The 18,968-nt window shown below is 46.5% G+C and overlaps 1 protein-coding gene across 2 annotated transcripts in view; it reads right to left on the bottom strand.

Moving 5' to 3' along the window:
* Elovl6 (ELOVL fatty acid elongase 6) overlaps positions 1-8,684 on the bottom strand; it is a 103,347-nt gene extending 94,663 nt beyond the window's left edge. The window contains exons 1-2 of one of the 2 annotated variants that reach the window (XM_050135762.1): positions 8,575-8,684; positions 8,066-8,186 (exon numbers count right to left, since the gene is read on the bottom strand). In XM_050135762.1, the coding sequence (XP_049991719.1) occupies positions 8,066-8,154 (89 nt within the window). In that variant the 5' untranslated portion in view covers positions 8,155-8,186; positions 8,575-8,684. Of the gene's footprint in view, positions 1-8,065; positions 8,187-8,341; positions 8,467-8,574 lie in introns of those variants that run through there. The other variant, XM_050135683.1, reaches the window with a different exon arrangement.
* Between the last annotated feature and the right edge of the window lie 10,284 nt (positions 8,685-18,968).

Below are 18,968 nucleotides of genomic sequence, written 5' to 3'. Positions count from 1 at the left end.
GAAGCTCTTAAATTGGGACTCACATTCCTCCAAAGGAAATCACTGAGTAAACGGATAAACACATAAAGATGCTCACCATCACCTTGGGGTTGGAGCAACGGCTCGGCGGTCAAAAGCACTTACCACTCTCGTAGTCAACTGAAGTTTAGTTCCCAGCACCTACGTGGCAGTCCACAAGCACCTGCAGCTCTAGTCCCAGAGAGCTGGCACCCTCTTCTGACTTTTGAGGGTGCCAGGCATGCATGTGGCACACACACATGCAAGCAAACACTCCCAAGATTAGAAATAAATAAATCTAAAGAGGTTCAGAGAATTATTCCTAGTTACAAAATACAAGAAATATAACATTTATGTATTAAGAATGTCTATCCAAGCTGGGTGGTTGTGGCGCATGCCCTTTGATTCCTGCACTCAGGAGGCAGAGGCAGGTAGATTTCTGAGTTCAAGCCCAGCCTGGTCTACAAAGTGAGTTTCAGGACAGCTAGAGCTGGACAAAGAGACCCAGTCAACAAAATACTAAGTAGTCACTAATTTTTTTTTTTTTTTTTTTTTTTTTTTTTTGGGTTTTAGAGACAGGGTTTCTCTGTGGCTTTGGAGCCTGTCCTGGAACTAGCTCTGTAGACCAGGCTGGTCTCGAACTCACAGAGATCCGCCTGCCTCTGCCTCCCGAGTGCTGGGATTAAAGGCGTGTGCCACCATCGCCTGGCCAGTAGTCACTAATATTAAAGTGTTAGTAACACACACACACACACACACACACATCTATTATGTAAAGATAACAACAGCAACACAGAAAGGTGAGAGGAGGCAATATGAAAACAGCCACTACCCAATGCAACGCCTAACACATAAATCATGCCTTAGTGGGGAGAAAAGGCCCGGGAAGAGAACTGAAGGCAATGTATAGAAAGAGCAGCATTTACTTCTAAGTAAGAATTAAAGACGTCTTTCTCCTGGCTCTGTTTTTTTTTTTTTTTTTTTTTTTCAAGTGAGTTTATATTTTTTTCTAACAAGCAGTTTTGTTGCTTTAGAACTGGGGAAAGTTTCAAAAGCAAAATCCAAGATGCTTTTTAAGCATTCACACTGTGGAGTTGACCTCTGAGGGCAGTGCAACTCCTAGCCTTTGCATCTGCAGACTAGTGACCATTACCAGCAACTGAAACTGTCCCCAGGAAAGCACAGCCACCAGCGTCACCTGTGGGGATCTAGGACCAAGCTAAGAGTAAGAGGTGGGCATCACAAAAGGCAGACGGCCCTGTAAAGGCCAAAGCTTAATAAATGTTCCAAATCCCTGTGCCAGCATTTTAGATGAAAACCTGTCAGTCTTATTATTCAAGTATCATTAAAGGTGCTGAAACTCGGGAATAAGCAATATTCGGAAAGTAATACCTGCAGTGGTTAAAGTGTTTACACGGCTTCCTGTTCATTATACCCAGTAAAACGAACAAGGGCTTTCTGTAGTTATTCTGGCTCTAAGTGTTTGGGATCTACTTAAAGAAAATTAAGACAAGAGACATTTGCAGATCACTGACAAAAACCACAGGAACGTTTTAGGGTAGCTAAGTTTTTCGGTATATTGTCAGACGGACTGGATACTATATTTGAACAATAGGAAGAGTGGGCCTGTGAGACTCTTTCCCCAGCCTGAGCCTTAGGTAGACTAGGAGCTTACACACACACTTACACACACACACACACACACACACACACACACACACACAGTGCCTGCTTTCTTCTGTGTAAAAAAAAAAAATAAAGCAGTGCAAGTTTGGTGCTGGGACTAATCAACGGTCTTAAAACATCTTAAAAGAAATGCTGCAATCAGTAGTTAGCATCCTTCCACCAAATCAACGGAGGCCTGCTCTGCATTTCTCCATCCTTCCTTCTATAACCAAAAAGCCATACGAAGTTCAGAGGGAATTGATGGGAGTTGATGTGTAAGGTACTTCTCCTTGTAAAATGCCTTTTACTGAGCTTCCTTCTTACCCTCTTCAGGACAGCGAACCCATTTTCTTGGCTACTCTGCCACCTGCAAAGGTACTGGGGGGCCTCAACAGAAGTCTCAAAATAGGCCGGGCGACGGTGGCGCACGCCTTTAATCCCAGCACTCGGGAGGCAGAGGCAGGCAGATCTCTGTGAGTTCGAGACCAGCCTGGTCTACTAAGCTAGTTCCAGGACAGGCTCCAAAGCCACAGAGAAACCCTGTCTCGAAAAAACAAACAAACAAAAACAACAACAACAACAACAAAAAAAGAAGTCTCAAATTAGAACTCAAACAAGTTTGGGGGACAAATCTTTGCATCACCTCCCAACACAGGACCCTGAAATCCCAACTTCAGAAGCTTTCAGTGACTGCCCTTCACCCGCAAGTCCGTCACTCCAGTTCGCCTCGGGGCTGAAGCTTTTCCCTTGTCTTTAATATCCCAGCACAGAAGCTAAGCAACTGGGCTGACTAGACAGGAAGTGAAGAGAGGATTTTAAACAAGTTTTAACTATTAAACAAACAAACAAAAAAATATACAAGGCCCCAATTATTCTTGTTTCCCCCACATACAGAGTTGTCTACAAGAATCATGAGAAGCCTCATGGTGTTGGCGCACACCTTTAATCCTAGCATTAGGGAGACGGAGGCAGGCAGATCTCTGTGAGTTAGAGGCCAGCCTGGTCTACAGAGCTAGTTCCAAGACAGCCAGAACTACACAAAGAAACCATGGTGGGGGGGGTGTTCTTGAGTATGATAACTTTTCTAATTACATGTCTGAGCTCACCTAACAAAGGCACTAGGAACCAAGGGGAAGCTGGCCTATCTGAATGCAGGGACCAGCAAAGGAAGCGCCAGGGCAAGCTTGCCAGACTGGTGTCTGACTATTAATAAAGAACAACACAGCTCACCCATCCATATGTCAAAGATTAAATAAACGACCAAGGAGAGTGATGGAGGTGGGTCTTGTATCTTATCTGTTGCTTTCATTGGTTAATAATAAAGAAACTGCCTCGGCCCTCATAGGACAGAAAATTAGGTAGGTGGAGTAGACAGAAGAGAATTCTGGGATAAAGAAGCTTAGTTTTTGAGTCGCCATGATTCTCCTGCTCCAGACAGACGCAGGTTAAGATCCTCCCTGGTAAGCCAGCTCGTGGGCTACACAGAATATTAGAAATGGGGTAGAACAATATGTAAGAGCTAGCCAATAAGAGGCTACAGATAATGGGCCAGGCAGTGTTTGAAAGAATACAGTTTCCGTGTAATTATTTCGGGCATAAGCTAGCCATGCGGGTGGCCGGGTGCCGGGGATGCAGCCCTGCCGCCGCTCTTATTTCAACAATTTTGGAAAACTAATTTCAAAAAAGTACACGGACCCAACATATTCCAGATCACGGACACAGATCATCTTCATTTTACTTCGCTGGCTAATAACTAACTGGGCGGGTTCTTTTTTTTTTCCAAAGTGTTTGAAGGCCTCCCTTCCTCTTGGAGTTTTTCCACTGTCTTGGGGTGAGTCTTCTTTCAAGCGAATATATAAAGCATCGGTTGAATATAAAGTAGCGGGACTTTAGGGTTAAATTCTACTGTGTCTCATGACACCTTTAGAGTCAGCGATGTAAAGGCAACAGGTAATTTTCCAGAAATAAAGAAATGACCAATTGAGCAAGAGGTCTTTTTCAAAGACAAATAACAAAAAGCAAACAAACACCCCTTCATCCCCATCTACTAACACAAACACACAGGTAAACAACAGAATAACCACGTAATCTACCTTAAGCTGGCTTTCATCCCTGGGGCCCTGAACAAGGAAAGAGACCTGACTACTTGGAAGTTCAGGTCAAAGTTCCCACACAGCCTTTTATTACTTCCTGTGTGACACAAATGATGATTCTCTTCTCTATAAAAGAGAGAGCCTTGCCCCTCTTATCGTATATGACACCTATGCCCCTGTGCACTCAAGTTCACTGGAAGGGTTCCTTAGACTCCCAGTCGTGACGTTAGCATGAGCTATGGTTCTCCAAGTAAGTGGAATGACACACATATCTCAATATGGACACAAGATTTTCCTGGACAGCAACCCTGATCACATTTCCTGTATTGTTAATGATCCCCCAGGGAAAGTCTGGCCTATTCTGTTCCATGCCCACGGTTTCCCGGCACTTTCCTCAGATGCATACAGCAAGTTTGCGGGGGAAGAGGGGAAAATTTCAGAACAATTCAAAGCAGTTCTCCCTCCTGGAAAAACAGTCCAGATCTCTCCATTTGAAAGGATGTCAAACAGCTAACACGGGTTTATAATGTTCTAGAACCCTGACATGCCACTTCACATTACTTTGTAAAGCTTCATATACAGAAAAATACAGAGACATGCAAAGTCAGTGTTTCCCCTAGTAAAAGTAAAAATGTTTACTCTGCGGGATACTATTTCATTCTAAAACCTTGTCTCATAACCCTAGACTACAGACAGAAAATGTCAACAACAATAAAAGCCTTCTAGAAATCACAGGCGAGGAGAAAGTCAGAAAAACATACAAAGCACTCAAAGCTGGATGTGTGGAGGATGCCAGGAGAGGGGGAGGGTTTCATGAGGTTCCAGGCAAGCCCTTTGATGACATCACCCCTCATACATAATGTTACAGCAGTCAGCACAGGCCTCCTGCCTTCCTATTGGTGAACACCGTGTCAGCCGACATCAGAAGATAATCATCATTGGCCAGGCAATTACAACCGGAGCAACTAGCATCGGCGGTGGTTAGCACAAACCTGGCAGGCTGCAGAAGCAGAGAAGGCACAGCTTTCTTTCCTTCTCAATGAAGTTTATGTCTCCTTTCCAACCCTTCCGAGGACGGCTGGGTTCCTCTCCCTAGCCAGCAGCACTTACTGAGCGAGTCAGCTATTACTGAGCACAGCAGGTAAAGGCTGGGCATCTCCTAAAGGAACACAATGTCCCTATGTCCATGCGGTTAACTTGGCCTTTCACTCTAAGCCTGCAACTCAAAAAATGTTATTTGGAACTAAAAAGCAGGCGTTTTCCCGTGCCTCATGTTAGAAACGGTACCGGAAAAATATTACCCAGGGTATTTTTTTTTAACTGGGAAGCAGTTTCAAGATATGACACTACTTCTCACTGAAATTATCTCAGCTTTTCTGTATAAAACTATTTGCTACAAAAATAAAGTCGACAATATTTCATCTCTAGGCCAATTAGTATCGGGTTAAACATTCAAAGCGGCAATAAACTTCATGAGCTTGGCTCAGTCCAGCCCTCAGGAGTTTACCCAAAACCTGGGGCCCCATTCGAATGGATGCTGAGGTAGTTAAGGTAAACATTATAGGGCCATTGTCACCCATCCCTTATTTTGAGCCCTCCTACACGATCTAGTTAGTACATTCAGACTACTACAAAGCAAGACACCACACCTGCTTCCCTCCCTCTCCCCCCAGGCTTCAGCTGCCCCTGCAGCTCGCTCTGTGGAGATACGCTTAGACTAGATCTAAGAGATTTTAAAGAACTTTTACGAACAAGTCCTCAAAGGCCAAGGAAGAAGCTTCTCTTACTACATGTTTTTCCTCCAGAGGCTATTTCAAAGTATTCTGAGTGACCAGATCAAATTAAGATGAGCCTCGGTGATTTTCAAGCCATCCACACTCCTCTCCAGAGGGTTCATGAGCTTTTATGATGGCACTCTCTTCTAACGACAACATGAGAAAAAAAAAACCTTCATTTTATTTAAGACATTTTGGCTGTTGGGGGTTATCTTGAGAGGGCAGGTGGGAGCACTTTAAAATCAGGCAGAAGGAAAGGGCAAAACGCAAAAAGCCAAGCATGCTCAACTCGTGGTAGTATGGATATGGGCAGGTACTACTGGCGGCAAAGTTAGCATTTTCATCACTGGGCTTTGCAACCATCTGCCATGAATAAAAAGCAGGCTAAGTGCTTTGCAGAATCAAGGGGGAGGGTGTGCAAAACTTTGCCCTTATCAGCCCAGGATATTCTAGGAAGCACAGGCACATATGCAAGCATCTACCTCTAACAAAACAGAGAGACAGGAAAAGGCACTACCAGGAAAAAAAGGGACTGTTCAAGAGCTAAGAAGAAACATTGGCCAGAGATGAACATGGGAGAAGAAACTGGTGATTTGGTTATTTTCAGTTCCTTGAGGGCTAAGGACCTGTCTGGCTGTCACTTACTTGAGTGTCTGCAGAAAGAGGCGGGAAATGGTCCTGGGGCAGAAACAGAAAGTAGTTTTGGGGGTGAGGAGAGCAACAAACAGAGACAGTATTCACCACGGTGGTGGTGCAGCGAAGGGAAGGTTGAATAGTGAGGGCCATGCTCCTGCAGAGGCTGGGAAAGCCTACTCCCAAAAGGCAGGCCCAACCGGGATACAGCAAGCAGTGCTAACGCACGTTTGGAAAGGCAAGCAGCGCGTTACTGGAGGAGAAAGGCAGGCTAGAGTAGGTGCGGCAAGGGACGGTGACAAATGGTATCAAAAAATTCTAGGCTAGAAGTCCCAGGCTAGAAGGCTGTTCTCAGGCCACCGCACCCCCAAGCCCCTTGCAGCAGGAGGAGGAGGTGCTGCACCTCTAGGACCCTTGAAAACCAGCCCGAGGAGGCTGGGCTTCCTGCAGCGCCCTGGCCTCCGTGTGACCGCCCCCTTACGGGGCGATCCAGACTCCCTGGGTGTAACCACCCTCCAGACCCAGGCCCGCGTCCTCGGAGGCTTCGGAGCCCCGGAGGACACCAGCGACAACACCAAGCTAGCTCTGGGGCTCGGGCCTCACGCAGGCAGCCGCCATGCCGCAGCCCAACTCGCGCGCCCGGGAGCCAGGCTCCGCCCGCCCGGTGGCCGCCGTAAATCGCCCCAGGGCAACTCGCAGGCAGAAGGCCAAGGGTGGGCGCCATGGGGCGGGAGCCACAAGCCGTGGGCCGGGCAGAGGAAGTCGATCTCCCGGCCTCCACCGCCTGCACCCCTGCCGGCAGCCACCACCCGCGCCAGCCCCGGGCGCGGCAGCGTCTCCGGTTTCCCATTGATGAATGGAGGGAGGGTAGGCAGGTAGCGAGCGCCCTCGCACGCGGCAGCGGAACCTCCCCGAGCCCGGAAGCCCCCCGAGGGCCAGCCGCTGCGCCGGGGGAGATCACAGGGCTCGCACTAAACCGGAGGGAAACGTTTCCACCACAGCACCGTCTACGGGGAAGGAGGGACCTCCCTTGTTAAGTATTGCAAGGTGACACTGGATCGCCTCCCACTCAGGGATTTTTCAAAAGACGGACGGAGGGAACACAGGAAACAAGACGTTTTCCCAGATTCGAAGTTCTGGGGAAGGACCCCCAAGACTCTGCCCGGCAAGAGCTTTCTAGTGCCCAAACGCCTGCCGCTCCGCACTGAGAAGTGTATCCAAAAGGCGTTTCCTTTACACAGAAACTTAATAATGGCGTGGCTCCACTTGCTCGGGTTCATTCATTTCTATTGCAGTTTTCATTGTCCCCCCTCCTCCCCCGACGTCTTTAAGAAGCCGGAGAGTAGTCAGAGTGGGGAAGGGGGGTCCTGGGCCTCAGGCATCTACGGTCGGGGGCCGCAGTCAGGGGAGGGCAGTGAAGTGTGAGAACTACAAGGAGAAAGGAAGGGCACGAGGGACCGGGAGAGGGAGAGGTGGGTTGGAGAGGGTTAAAGGGAGCGGAGACCGGGTCCTCCCTCCACTGCCTCGCACGCTCCAGTTGCCGGAGGCCAAGCAAAACCCCCAAATCTAGGCGAAAGCCGGGAGACAGCAGCACAGGTGGGGTATCTGGATTGTAGTACGCGTCCGTCTCCCTTGTCTCCCGTATATCATCCCAGGCACACCTATTATATGGTCTACGTTATATAATCTACACAAAGATGCCCGCGTGGCCGCGGCTCAGACAGGGCACCCCCAAACCGCACGCTTCATGCAGCCTCAGACTCCTGCAGACATTAGACTCGAGAACTCCTCGATCTGCTTGCTGCCTGCTGCCAGCAATTCGCCGCTTCGCTCACGCTCTGACCGGGAATACCGACATTAATGCACTCCCGGGAACAGTACCACGCGAAAAGCATCACCTACCAGTTTTCCTGCATCCATTGGATGGCTTCATTCCCGTTGAACTGCTTTTCGAATTCATATTCTTGTAAAGTCAACACTGACATGTTCATTGGGGCTGATCTTCGGAGTCGCTACGTGTTCTCTATACAAAATAAAAAAATCTGTAAAGAGCCTTTTATTTTGAGTGCTCTCCGGTCTGCTTCCCCCACCCACCCCCCCCTGGGTATGGCCCCGCTGTCAGTCTCCTCAGCCGGTCTCTCTCCCAGTCTCTCAGCTACAGCCAGGGTTGAGCATTGCCTGCGCCTCAGCTCCCAGCTCCTGGCTCAGGGGTTCTCCTCCCAGCGTCCGCAACCACGGTAGGAGGAAATGAATGCCTTGCGGTCTTAGTGCCCGCACGTTTGTCCATCACGCTTTTTACTCGTCTACAGGGAAATCTCCTCCCCCTCATGCGACCAGGAAAATTAACCCTTTGCGCGAGAGGGCGCGGAAGAGCAAGACCTCCCCTCGCCCTGGGGGACAGTTTTGTTTACCAGAAGAAGGTAGGGGGGGGGGCGCCGAGAGGGAGGAAGTAGCCCGGAGGTCATCCACTAGCCCATTCGCAACCTCGTGGGCCGCCCTGCCTGGCCTTTGAATGAAGTTCAGCGTGCGAAGCGCAGCTGGGAGGCGCGTGGACCCGAAAGACTGGCGAGTAAACAATTGGGAAATAGTAAGACTCGCCAGGTCTCTCGTATGAGAACTCCTGGCAAATGAACCGTGAGGATCACTTCGGGCGAGCGCGCCTCCCAGACTCCGCAGTACCCCAAAAGAGTCTCAAAAGACCACCTCCACCGGGCAAGTTGGGCGTGGGCTCAGGTTGCCCGCGGAGCCATGTGGCTCGCAAAGCCCTTGGATCTCAAGCAGACAGGATGCTGAAGATGAGGACCTGGGGAGTCAAGGGTGACTAGGAGGCGGCAGTGGAAGGCAATGAAGAGTTTGAGTACCTGGAGGGGGGGATATTAGCGAGCAAAGGGGGAAAGGAATTCCGCAGACAGAATTAGGCCTACTGGTCTAAAGCCAAAACTTTTTATCTGTATGCTTTGCTCCAGTTCTGCTTATCCTTGTGCAATTAGGAAGAACAAATTAATGTGGGAGAGGGGTGAATGTCATGTCCATCCCTCTAGACACTCAGCGCGCGTCCGAACACTCAGCATCGTTTTAACCTTACCCTCTTGTTTTCCTGGGGGAATCATAGTTTCAATTCCTAAGAGGGTGAAGAAGTGAGAGACAACGAGATACCTAATACTCTATTTGGATCCAGCCATAAACAAAAGGGAGCGACGAAAGACCTATTAGTTTAAATGTTTTTGGTTTTTCTTTTTTTTTTTTTTTTTGGTTTTTCGAGACAGGGTTTCTCTGTGGCTTTGGAGCCTGTCCTGGAACTAGCTCTGTAGACCAGGCTGGTCTCGAACTCACAGAGATCCGCCTGCCTCTGCCTCCCGAGTGCTGGGATTAAAGGCGTGCGCCACCATCGCCCGGCTGTTTTTGGTTTTTCAAGACAGCATTTCTCTGTGTGGTCCTGCTGTTCTGGAACTTGCCCTGTAGTCCAGACTGGCCTCGAACTCAGAAATCCACCCGCCTGTGACTCGGGAGTTCTAGGATTAAAGGCATGTGCCGCTATGACCCAGCTACCAACCTTTTAGTGTAAAGATGGAAGCCGGGCGATGGTGGCACACGCCTTTAATCCCAGCACCCAGGAGGCAGAGGCAGGCGGATCTCTGTGAGTTCCAGAACAGCCAGAGCTGTAACACAGAGTTGGGCTTTCCTTGCCTGTAATCTTAGCCTCCATTGGAGGCTAAGGCAAGAAGATTGGTGCTAGTATGTAAAACTACCAGAAATTCAAAATCAGTCTGTGCCTCACAGTGACACACCTACCCTAGGCTGCAAGACAGGGTTGGGAAAATGTCTCAGCAGGAGGACCTGAATTCAGATTCCCAGAACCTACAAAAAGCTGGCCAGGTTAGCTGTGCCTGGAGGCTGAGACAGGAAGATCCTCGTGCTGGCTGACCAGCCAGTCAAGCCTAAATGGGAGCTTCAAGATCATAAGAGATCCTGTCTCTAAAAGGAAGATGGAAGTCTTGAGGAATGACAACCTTAAGTCAACCTCTGGCCTCCACATGCACCTGCTCACTTACCTGCTCAGAGATGCAACTCCACCTGCACAAGCACAGGAACACACACAAACACATTTTTTTTAGTTAAAAAAATTAAATAACGCCTGCATGGTAACCCATGCCTATTATTCCAACATTTGGAAAGCAGAAGTAAGAGAATGGGGAGTTTGAGGTCATTTTGGGCTAATGAAAAGATTTTGTGCCCCCAATAAGCCTCTCTACCGATGCAATAATCCAAATCAGACCAAATCAAACCAAGTTAGAAAAAGCCCAGGTTTAATGGATGTCAGTGCTCCTGGGTGGCCTTCCAGCCCCACAGAAGAAATGGGGAAAGAAGACTGAAAAGCCACGTGTTTTTCTCGGGGTGGGGTGGCAGTTTAAATACCCTGTGGGCGTGGTCTTGAGCATCTCTGGGGAGGGGGTCATCATTTGGCGGGCTTTCTGGGAGGTGGAGTCTGGACTGAGGCAACTCCCAGGGGAGGGGGCTTGGGATGGAACTTCCAATCAAACATTCCGGACACTTTGGATGCATGGATGTCAGGGACTGGGGTGAAGCCTTAACCCAAACAACTAAGAAGCAAACTCCAGGCTGTTTGGGGCCACATTAACCCTTCTCTCTCTCTCTCTCTCTCTCTCTCTCTCTCTCTCTCTCTCTCTCTCTCACACACACACACACACACACACACACAGAGCACTAAATAAATAAGAGTTGAAATCCAGTAAGGGTATTAATTACATCAATCACAGGGCTAGATTAGTTGGTGATTAGCAATAATATATATGGCGACATAGAAAGATTCCAAGATTCCGTGTAAAGATTTTGCATATCCCTTTGGGTAGGGATTGTCCTTCCAGGGTGATGTGCCAGGTCAGTTCAAGTGACACTGAAGGTAAGGCCCAAGCCAAAACACTTGGCAACATTAGGCTTACAGGTGGGTGTGTGGCTGATGAAACAAAAACTTTAGCATAATGCCTGGATCTGTGTGCCATCAGGCAAGCTAGTGAAGTGGAGGGATGATTTATTAAGTGATAAGACCAGAAGAGCAGAAAAAGTGATGATAGCCAAATTTGGCAATGCTCACCTACCTATAATCAGGCAAGAAGATCACTGCTAGTTGGAGGCCAGCTTGGTCCATACGGAGTACTGTCAAACCAGCCAGGCTTGCATAATATAGTGGTTTAAATAAGCATGTCCTCATAGGTTCCGCCATTTGAATCTTCGCATGGCCCTCAGTTGGTGATGCTGTTTGGAGGACTTTAGGAGGTGTGGCTTTGTTGGGGATATGTGTCTCTGGAGGCCTGCTCTGAGAGTTTAAAGATTCTGGGCCATTCGTGAATTTGCTTTACTTTGGGCTTGAGCTCTCTGCTTCCAGCGGCTGCCTGCTGCCATTTCGATTTTCTCGAGCGAAATACAAAGATTAAAATTAGCCTACTGTACAGAACCAGGAGTGCCCGCATCAACCCAGAAGGCCTGGCTGAGGAAAGAACTTGGAGTTGAGACTTCACTAACATAGAGCCGCCCGCTTGTTACAGTCTCTCAAATATCCAGTCCAAACGCCCTGAAGTAGAGTCCGCACACAGCAATTTCTAGTCAGTGTGAAAAACAAGGGGGGCTGTGCGGTGGTGGCGCACATTTTTAATCCCAGCACTCGAGAGGCAGAGTGCGGAGCTCTGTGAGTTCAAGGCCAGTCTGGTCCACGAGAGGTAGTTCCGGGCTGGAGAGACGCTCAGTGGTTAAGAGCACTGCCTGCTCTTCTGAAGGTCCTGAGTTCCGTTCCCAGCAACCATGTGGTGGCTCACAACCATCTGTAATGAGATTTGGTGCCCTCTTCTGGCCTGCAGGGATGCATGCAGGCAGAATACCAAGAATACTGTATACATAATAAATAAATAGATTTTTTAAAAAAAGAGCTAGTTCCAGGAGAAACCCTGTCTCAAAAAAAAAAAAAAGAAAGAAAAAAAGATAAAAAATAAAAGGAAAGAGGACCTAAAAATTTTGTGGGATTGAAGATGAGAGAATATCAAAATCTTAGGCTGTCAACAAGGACTTTAGTATAGAAAATACGACCAGAGCATTGAAGAGGCCCCACTTGGGATCTAAATAAGCTAAGATATTGAGATCTCATTCTTACTGCGGTGTAGGGGTGGAAAGTGGCATTTAACACACATTAAAATGAATGATCTGGTATTGTTTTAATTTTAAACATGGTATAATTCAAGTGAAATTATGATGACACGCATCTTCGAGGCCATCTTGGTCTACAGAGGGAGTTCCAGGCCCGCCAGGGCCACATAGAGAAACTCTGCCTTGAAAAAAAAACAAACAAAAACAAAAACAAAATACCTCTGGCCTTCCTGCCTTCGTATAGAAGTAGCTGAGGTCACTGGTATGTCCCATCGGGCCTTAGCTGCTAATTCACGTTTAAGGAAGAGGATGAGGTGACACGGGCCACGTGTGAGCTGCAGGGGGGTAAGGTAATCCCAGAGTTATAGAGAATAAGATGAGAGAATCAAAAATTCAAGGCAAGCCTGGGCTACACAAGCAGATTGCATTACAGATTGCAGCTTGGACAACAAAGGAAGACCCTGTCTGGAAACAAAGAGAGAAGGAAGCAGGAGAGCCTACTGTATACTTTTTTTTTTTTCTGAAAAGAAGACTCCAAAATACATGTACATAGGAAACATCGTGTTTCCTCATCTGCACTAAACACATACAGTATCAATAAATCATTGTGAGTTTTATTTATTTTGAGTTGGGTAGAGTTTCACATAGCCCGGTCTGGCATCAAGCTCACTAGATAGTAACTGAGACTGCCTTGAACTTCTGATCCTCCTGTCTCCAACTCCCCAGTGATAAGTAAGATTACAGGCATGTATGGCCACATTTGGCAAATTTTGGGGTCTTCTTTTCAGATACTTGAGTTGTCCTATGTACGTGTACTTCATTTTAAAAGAAAATCCAACAGAAATTAGTTGAACGGAAGAGAAAATAATGAGTAACTTTTCTACTTAAAAATTTGCATATTGAGCTGGGCCTTGGTAGCAGGCGCCTTTAATCCCAGTGGGAAGAAGAAGCAGGCAGGTCTCAGAGTTCAAGGCCAGATTGGTCTGCAGAGTGAGTTCCAGAACAGCTAAGGCTACACAGAGAAACCTTGTCTTGAAAAACAAACAAAAATAAATAAATAAATTAAAAACCCTAAACTTTGCTATTTTTTGTTAGTGGATGTTCATGGTATGTGTGTGTGAGAGCAACAGCTGTGCCATGGTGGGTGTGTGGGCAACACTGAGCCACGGTGGGTGCCTGGAGGTCAAAGGACAACATCGTGAATTCAGTTCTTTCCTTCCACCTTTACTTGGGTTTCAGGAACTGATCTTGGGTGGTCAGACTTGAGTACTGATTGTCTTTACCCATTGAGCCATCTCAACAGCCCATGGGCTCATTCTGAAAGACAGATTCACACACACACACACACACACACACACACACACACACACACACACGACTGTTACACAAAGGATTTAGAGTTTAGTCTGGTCCCTGTTACAGATTCACCTCTCTGACATTCGTTCCATAAATAAAGTCTTTAATTCCCATTCTTGATATAAAACACCAGATCCTAGATTCTTAGATGGATGGTGTTGATGCTAGCTTGGGGTTTATCTAGCATACAAATGCATTTTAAGGTACATATATTGTTTCTGGGAACCTCTAGCAATGACTTATTTTTTTTTTAGACCGTTTTCTTTAAACCAAACTGGACCACTTGACATCTCTGAGCATCATAAGCTTTGCCTCCTTTATGATTTTTCTTCCCTGGCAGCCTCTACTTGGAATTCCCCCTTCCCTCCCAACTCTCTCTCCCATTTCTGCCTGTAAATTCAGTTCACTTTGTGAGTTCCTTTGCGGTACACTCAACTTGAAGTCTTTTCTGTTCTTTCTTTTGTCTCCTAAACTCTTGAAACCTTTGTGGGTATAGCTCTTCTTGGCCAAGCTCAACTGTCATAGCTCTTAGCTCACCTGTCTCACATAGGGCATTATCTGTTTTCTTGAGTACTGTTGGGATGTTTTCTAAGAATGACACTATCATTTTCTATGGCTGAGATAAACAACAGCAGAGAGAAGGTTGCCAAAGATAATTTTAATATTTAATTTAATTTGGATCTAAGTAGAGCCTGCAGAGAGGGGGTTGTGGTGAGAATCCGTGAATGAAGGGCTCTCGAAGAGGCCCAGGTATGACAAACACGGCACCAGCAGATCTTGCCCTCTCCCTTGCTAAACAGATCACATTCCTAACGCTAGCCCCCCAAGGTCCATTCCCTTATTTGGCCTCTGCCTTATACCTGTCTAAAATTCCAAGGTTCAATGAACAAAACACAAAGGTCCAGCTATCAAAATGTGTTATTTGGCCGGGCGGTGGTGGCGCACGCCTTTAATCCCAGCACTCGGGAGGCAGAGGCAGGTGGATCTCTGTGAGTTCGAGTCCAGCGTGGTCTACAAAGGGAGTTCCAGGACAGGCTCCAAAGCAACACAGAGAAACCCTGTCTCGAAAAACCAAAAAAAAAAAAAAAGTGTTATTTGGCTATACTGACTAATAGATTCAGTCAAGACTTACCAACTATCTCTAGCACACACTTCTGCTTTTTTTCTTAAAAACCAGTCCTGCAGAAACATGTCTGCAGTGACCCTTCTTCTATATAAGGCCACCTTCTGAGGTCCTAGTCAGACTACACCACCCATTGCTGCCCAGTGGCCTTCTTCTTGTGTGATTTCTGCTTACAAACGATCCCAGGATCCTTCCAGTAGGTGAGGCATGGAAGCCAAGCATTCCCAAGACCTCCCAACTCTTTAGTTGTAAAGTGAGATGCTCCATTGTATGACTCCCCTCTTCCTTCCCCTGTTCAGAGAATGTGCATGTTGAACCCCAAAGAGGCAACTATCCTAACTTTAGACCACTGAATATAGTCTACCCATGTTCCTTTCCAATTCCTGTTGTCTCAGGGACCATTGGCAAACCAGACATTTGTAAAGAGGATATTTTGGGAGGGACGGTCTTTTTTTCCTTCCTTCCTTCCTTCCTTCCTTCCTTCCTTCCTTCCTTCCTTCCTTCCTTCCTTCCTTCCTCTTTCTTTCCTTCCTTCCTTCCTTCCTTCCTTCCTTCCTCTTTCTTTCCTTCCTTCCTTCCTTCCTTCCTTCCTTCCTTCCTTCCTTCCTTCTTTCCTTTCTTTTTTATTTGTTTTTCAAGACAGGGTTTTTTTGTGTAATTCTGGCTATCCTGGAACTCACTTTATAGGTCAGGCCTAAAAGTCAGAGATCTGCCTGCCCCTGCCTCCTTGCCTGACTAAAAGTGTCTCTTTTATCATCTGTGTAGGGCTGGAAAAAATCTCAGTTTATACATCTGATTTAACTCTGGGTTTGTGATAGCTACCAACAGGCTTATTAGATGCCACAAAAACTTTACTAGCAAGTAAGACATTTTAACACACATGGCTGAGAAGTAGATGTCTTAAATAAATGGAAAGTATCTGTAAATGAATAAGAAATTTGTATCCTCCCAACAAATGAATGAGAGAAAGCCTAAAGCAGGGTCTCACATGAGATAATCAGTAGATAGAGAAAATACATGTTAACAGAAATGATAAATATTATCCTTTATGTGTCTCATACAATATACCTTATACATTGACTTTAAACATATTGTTTAAAGCTTTTTATAACAACGTTGTGACAGTAACCATTTTTAAAGATTTATTTTATGTGTTTGAACACTTTTCATGCATGTGTATACTGGCTGTCCCAGCGTCCATGGAGATCAGAAGACGGTGTTGGAACCAGAGTTATGGATGCTTGTGAGCTGCTCTGCTACATTCCGTCTGGAAACCAAACCTGGATCCTTTGCAAGAGCATCAAGTGTTCTTTGCTCTTGAGCCCCAAGATAAGCCTTTTGGTTTCCCTTTAGTAGGTGAGAAAACAAGGTTGAAAATGTTAAGGATGTTGTCCAGTTTACTTCCCACTCAGGTCAAGCTTCCAATCCTGATTTGTTATCTCAGGCCATCTCTCCAGCCCATTTGTTTGATATGTTTCGAAAGTGTTACCCAAGGTCCACATGTTAGAAACTTAATGCTCAGGGTGGTGGTGTTGAGCAGTGAGGGAGCCTGTAAGAGTAAAGGCCTGTTGGGGATTAGATTGTGGGGGCACCATTAAGGAGGGGATTAGTGTTGGCTATATGGAGTGACTTCATTCCCCAAAATGGGGTTAGCAAAATGAACCTACCTCCTAAGCCTAACCTTTGCTTCAAGCCAGCTGTTTCCACTTCTGTTTCTCCAGCACATTCAAAACAGAGGGGCTGCGTGGACTTGAACTTTGTGAGCTATTTAAAGTTTCTATTCCCGTCCTCCCCTCCCTGCGCTACACAACCTCATTTCTTTCCTCTGTTCCCTTTTTGTTGTTTCTGTTGAAGCAAGATAGCTTCAGACTGACCTCAAACTCTCAGTCCTCCTGCCTCAGCCTTCCAGCTGGTGACCTTGCAGCTGTGTGCCACCATGCCCAGATAAATGTTGCTTTATAAAGTACCAGCTCCATTACTTAGTTATGGCTGGGGATGTAGTTCAGTTACTACTAACATACTGGTTACTCAGTAAGGTGGGTTTGAATGAAAAACATCCCCTATAGTCTCAGACATTTGAAGACTTGGTCGCACGATGGTGGCGCTGTTTGGGGGAGGTTTAGGAGGTGCTGCCTTACTAAAGGAAGTATGTCACTGGGGGCAGGCTTGGAGATTTAAAACTTCACCCCACTTCCAGTTCACTCTTTCTGCTTCATGCGTATATTTGACAATGCAAGCTGTTAGCTTGCTGTTCCAGTCACTGTGCCTACTTCTTGCTGCCACACCTCCCAGCGTGGTGGTCTCACCCCTCTGCAGCTGTGAGATAAAATAAACTCTTTCTTCCATAAGCATTGGCTGTAGCATTTTCTCATAGCAACAGGAAAGTAACTAATACACCTAGCATCTATACAGCCTCGGGTGTAACTCCTGATCTTGCTGGCGGGCCTCCAACTGTAACAGTATGAGAGCCAGGCCAGGGCCTAGAGGATGAAAGAACACACAAGACACCTGGGTCATTCGAAAGGAGATCAGCCAAATGCTGTTTATTCAACCTTGGGGAAATCCTTATATACCTACCTACTGCACAAGGAATTCCTCTCTTAGGTGGCATTGGACATTAGGCAATACCCCTTACCTGTCATGGGAAAGCATCCAGGTCAAAACATATGTCCTGTCTTAAGTTGGGGCAGTCCCCCAAAAACCTTTCCCATCATTGGCTCACTAGTCACCCATCACTAAGTACAGCCAGATTTGCACCAAAAGATTCTCCGGGTCAATAGCTAAGAGAACTTGCCAAGTGGCGACATTGACTTGAGCTTGCCTTTGTCTCTGGCTAAGGGCAGAAACAATTACCTAACCCATGACATAAGTGCCATCAATGTCCCTGCATAACCCAATAAAGTCATTTAAACTCCTATTTCTATGGGGGCATATAACCTCTTGACTGTATTTGTTAGCATTTCATAGGCCAATTGCTTTATGACAGGCATAACTGAGTCCACATCCCCCAAAAATGTGACTTTCCAGCTGTAACAGGTGGTCAACAAACTCGAAATAAGGTTGTGAAGACCCTTGAAGAACCTTAGACAGCTGTTCTCCTGCTCCTTTGTTAGGTAAAGCTTTCCACGCTTTAACGGCTGCAGCAGCTATCTGAGCATAAACAGCAGGGGCATAAGCAATCTGTGCTGCTAAGCCAGCATACAGTCCTGCACCAGTTAACATGCCAAGGTTATGCTGGGGGAAACCCACAGTGGTGTTAGGCAGTGTAGTATTTTCTGCATTTCGCCTCTCCATAACAAATAATCTCCTCCCGAACGACAAGCCCTGCAAAGCTGCATCCAGTCACTGGTGTAAGGCTGAGTTCCATAAAGGATTCCATTAAAGTCACAGTGAAGGGGGCATGAGTTCCAGAGGCCGTAACTGCTTCTTTTAGTTGCTTAATGTCCTTAAAGGCCAGGGGCTTATGCTGCCTGATCCTCTGTCCTTGCAGATCAGTAACTTCCACAACAGGATAAGTTAGCCTTTCTCTACTTAGATTATTTAGTCTATTCTGGATCTTTCAGATTTCCACCTCTAAGCCTATAGGAGTGGAAGCAGCAGCACTAGGATTTGAAGTGGCAAGGAATGGATTTTGCGGTGGAGGTCTCGTGGAGACATCTCTGTCTACTCCCTTCCTTTCTTCTTTTCCTAACTTCTTTTTTTTTTTATCAGTGCAATCTCCTTTTCTAAAATTTCTCCTTCCTCTTCTATATCCCTTTCAGTACTCTTAACTTCTCCCTCCTCAAAGCTCTTAATAGAACTCACAGATTCTACATCCTGAATCTCCTCAAAGGTTTTGTTCAAATTCTCTAATTGCTCTTTTACTTTGACATCATCACTGAGAAGAGCATCTCTGACTAAGCGCCATAGTGAAAATATCGCTATGGGAAATTCTTCTGGCCCTCGCTCTTTCAATGCTTTTTGAAGGTCAGCCTTTACCTGCTCCCAATCAGAAATATTAAAGCCCCCTGCGTGTCGAAACCAGAGGCTAAACTCTAAAACTGTCTTAATGATCTCTTGCGCTGTCTCAGTTTTAATACCGGTGCCTTGTTTCTCTAAGAGAACTAACAATTGGCCTGTTAATCGGCCCCTTAACACTGGAACAGAATTACTTGCACCCGTTTTCAATTC

Source organism: Alexandromys fortis, unplaced genomic scaffold (assembly GCF_014885135.2).
Source record: "Alexandromys fortis isolate MF-2015 unplaced genomic scaffold, M_Fortis_MF-2015_v1.1 scaffold_19, whole genome shotgun sequence".
NCBI lineage: Eukaryota > Metazoa > Chordata > Mammalia > Rodentia > Cricetidae > Alexandromys > Alexandromys fortis.
Note: the sequence above shows the minus strand (reverse complement) of the source record. Positions and strands in the feature narration are given on the sequence as shown.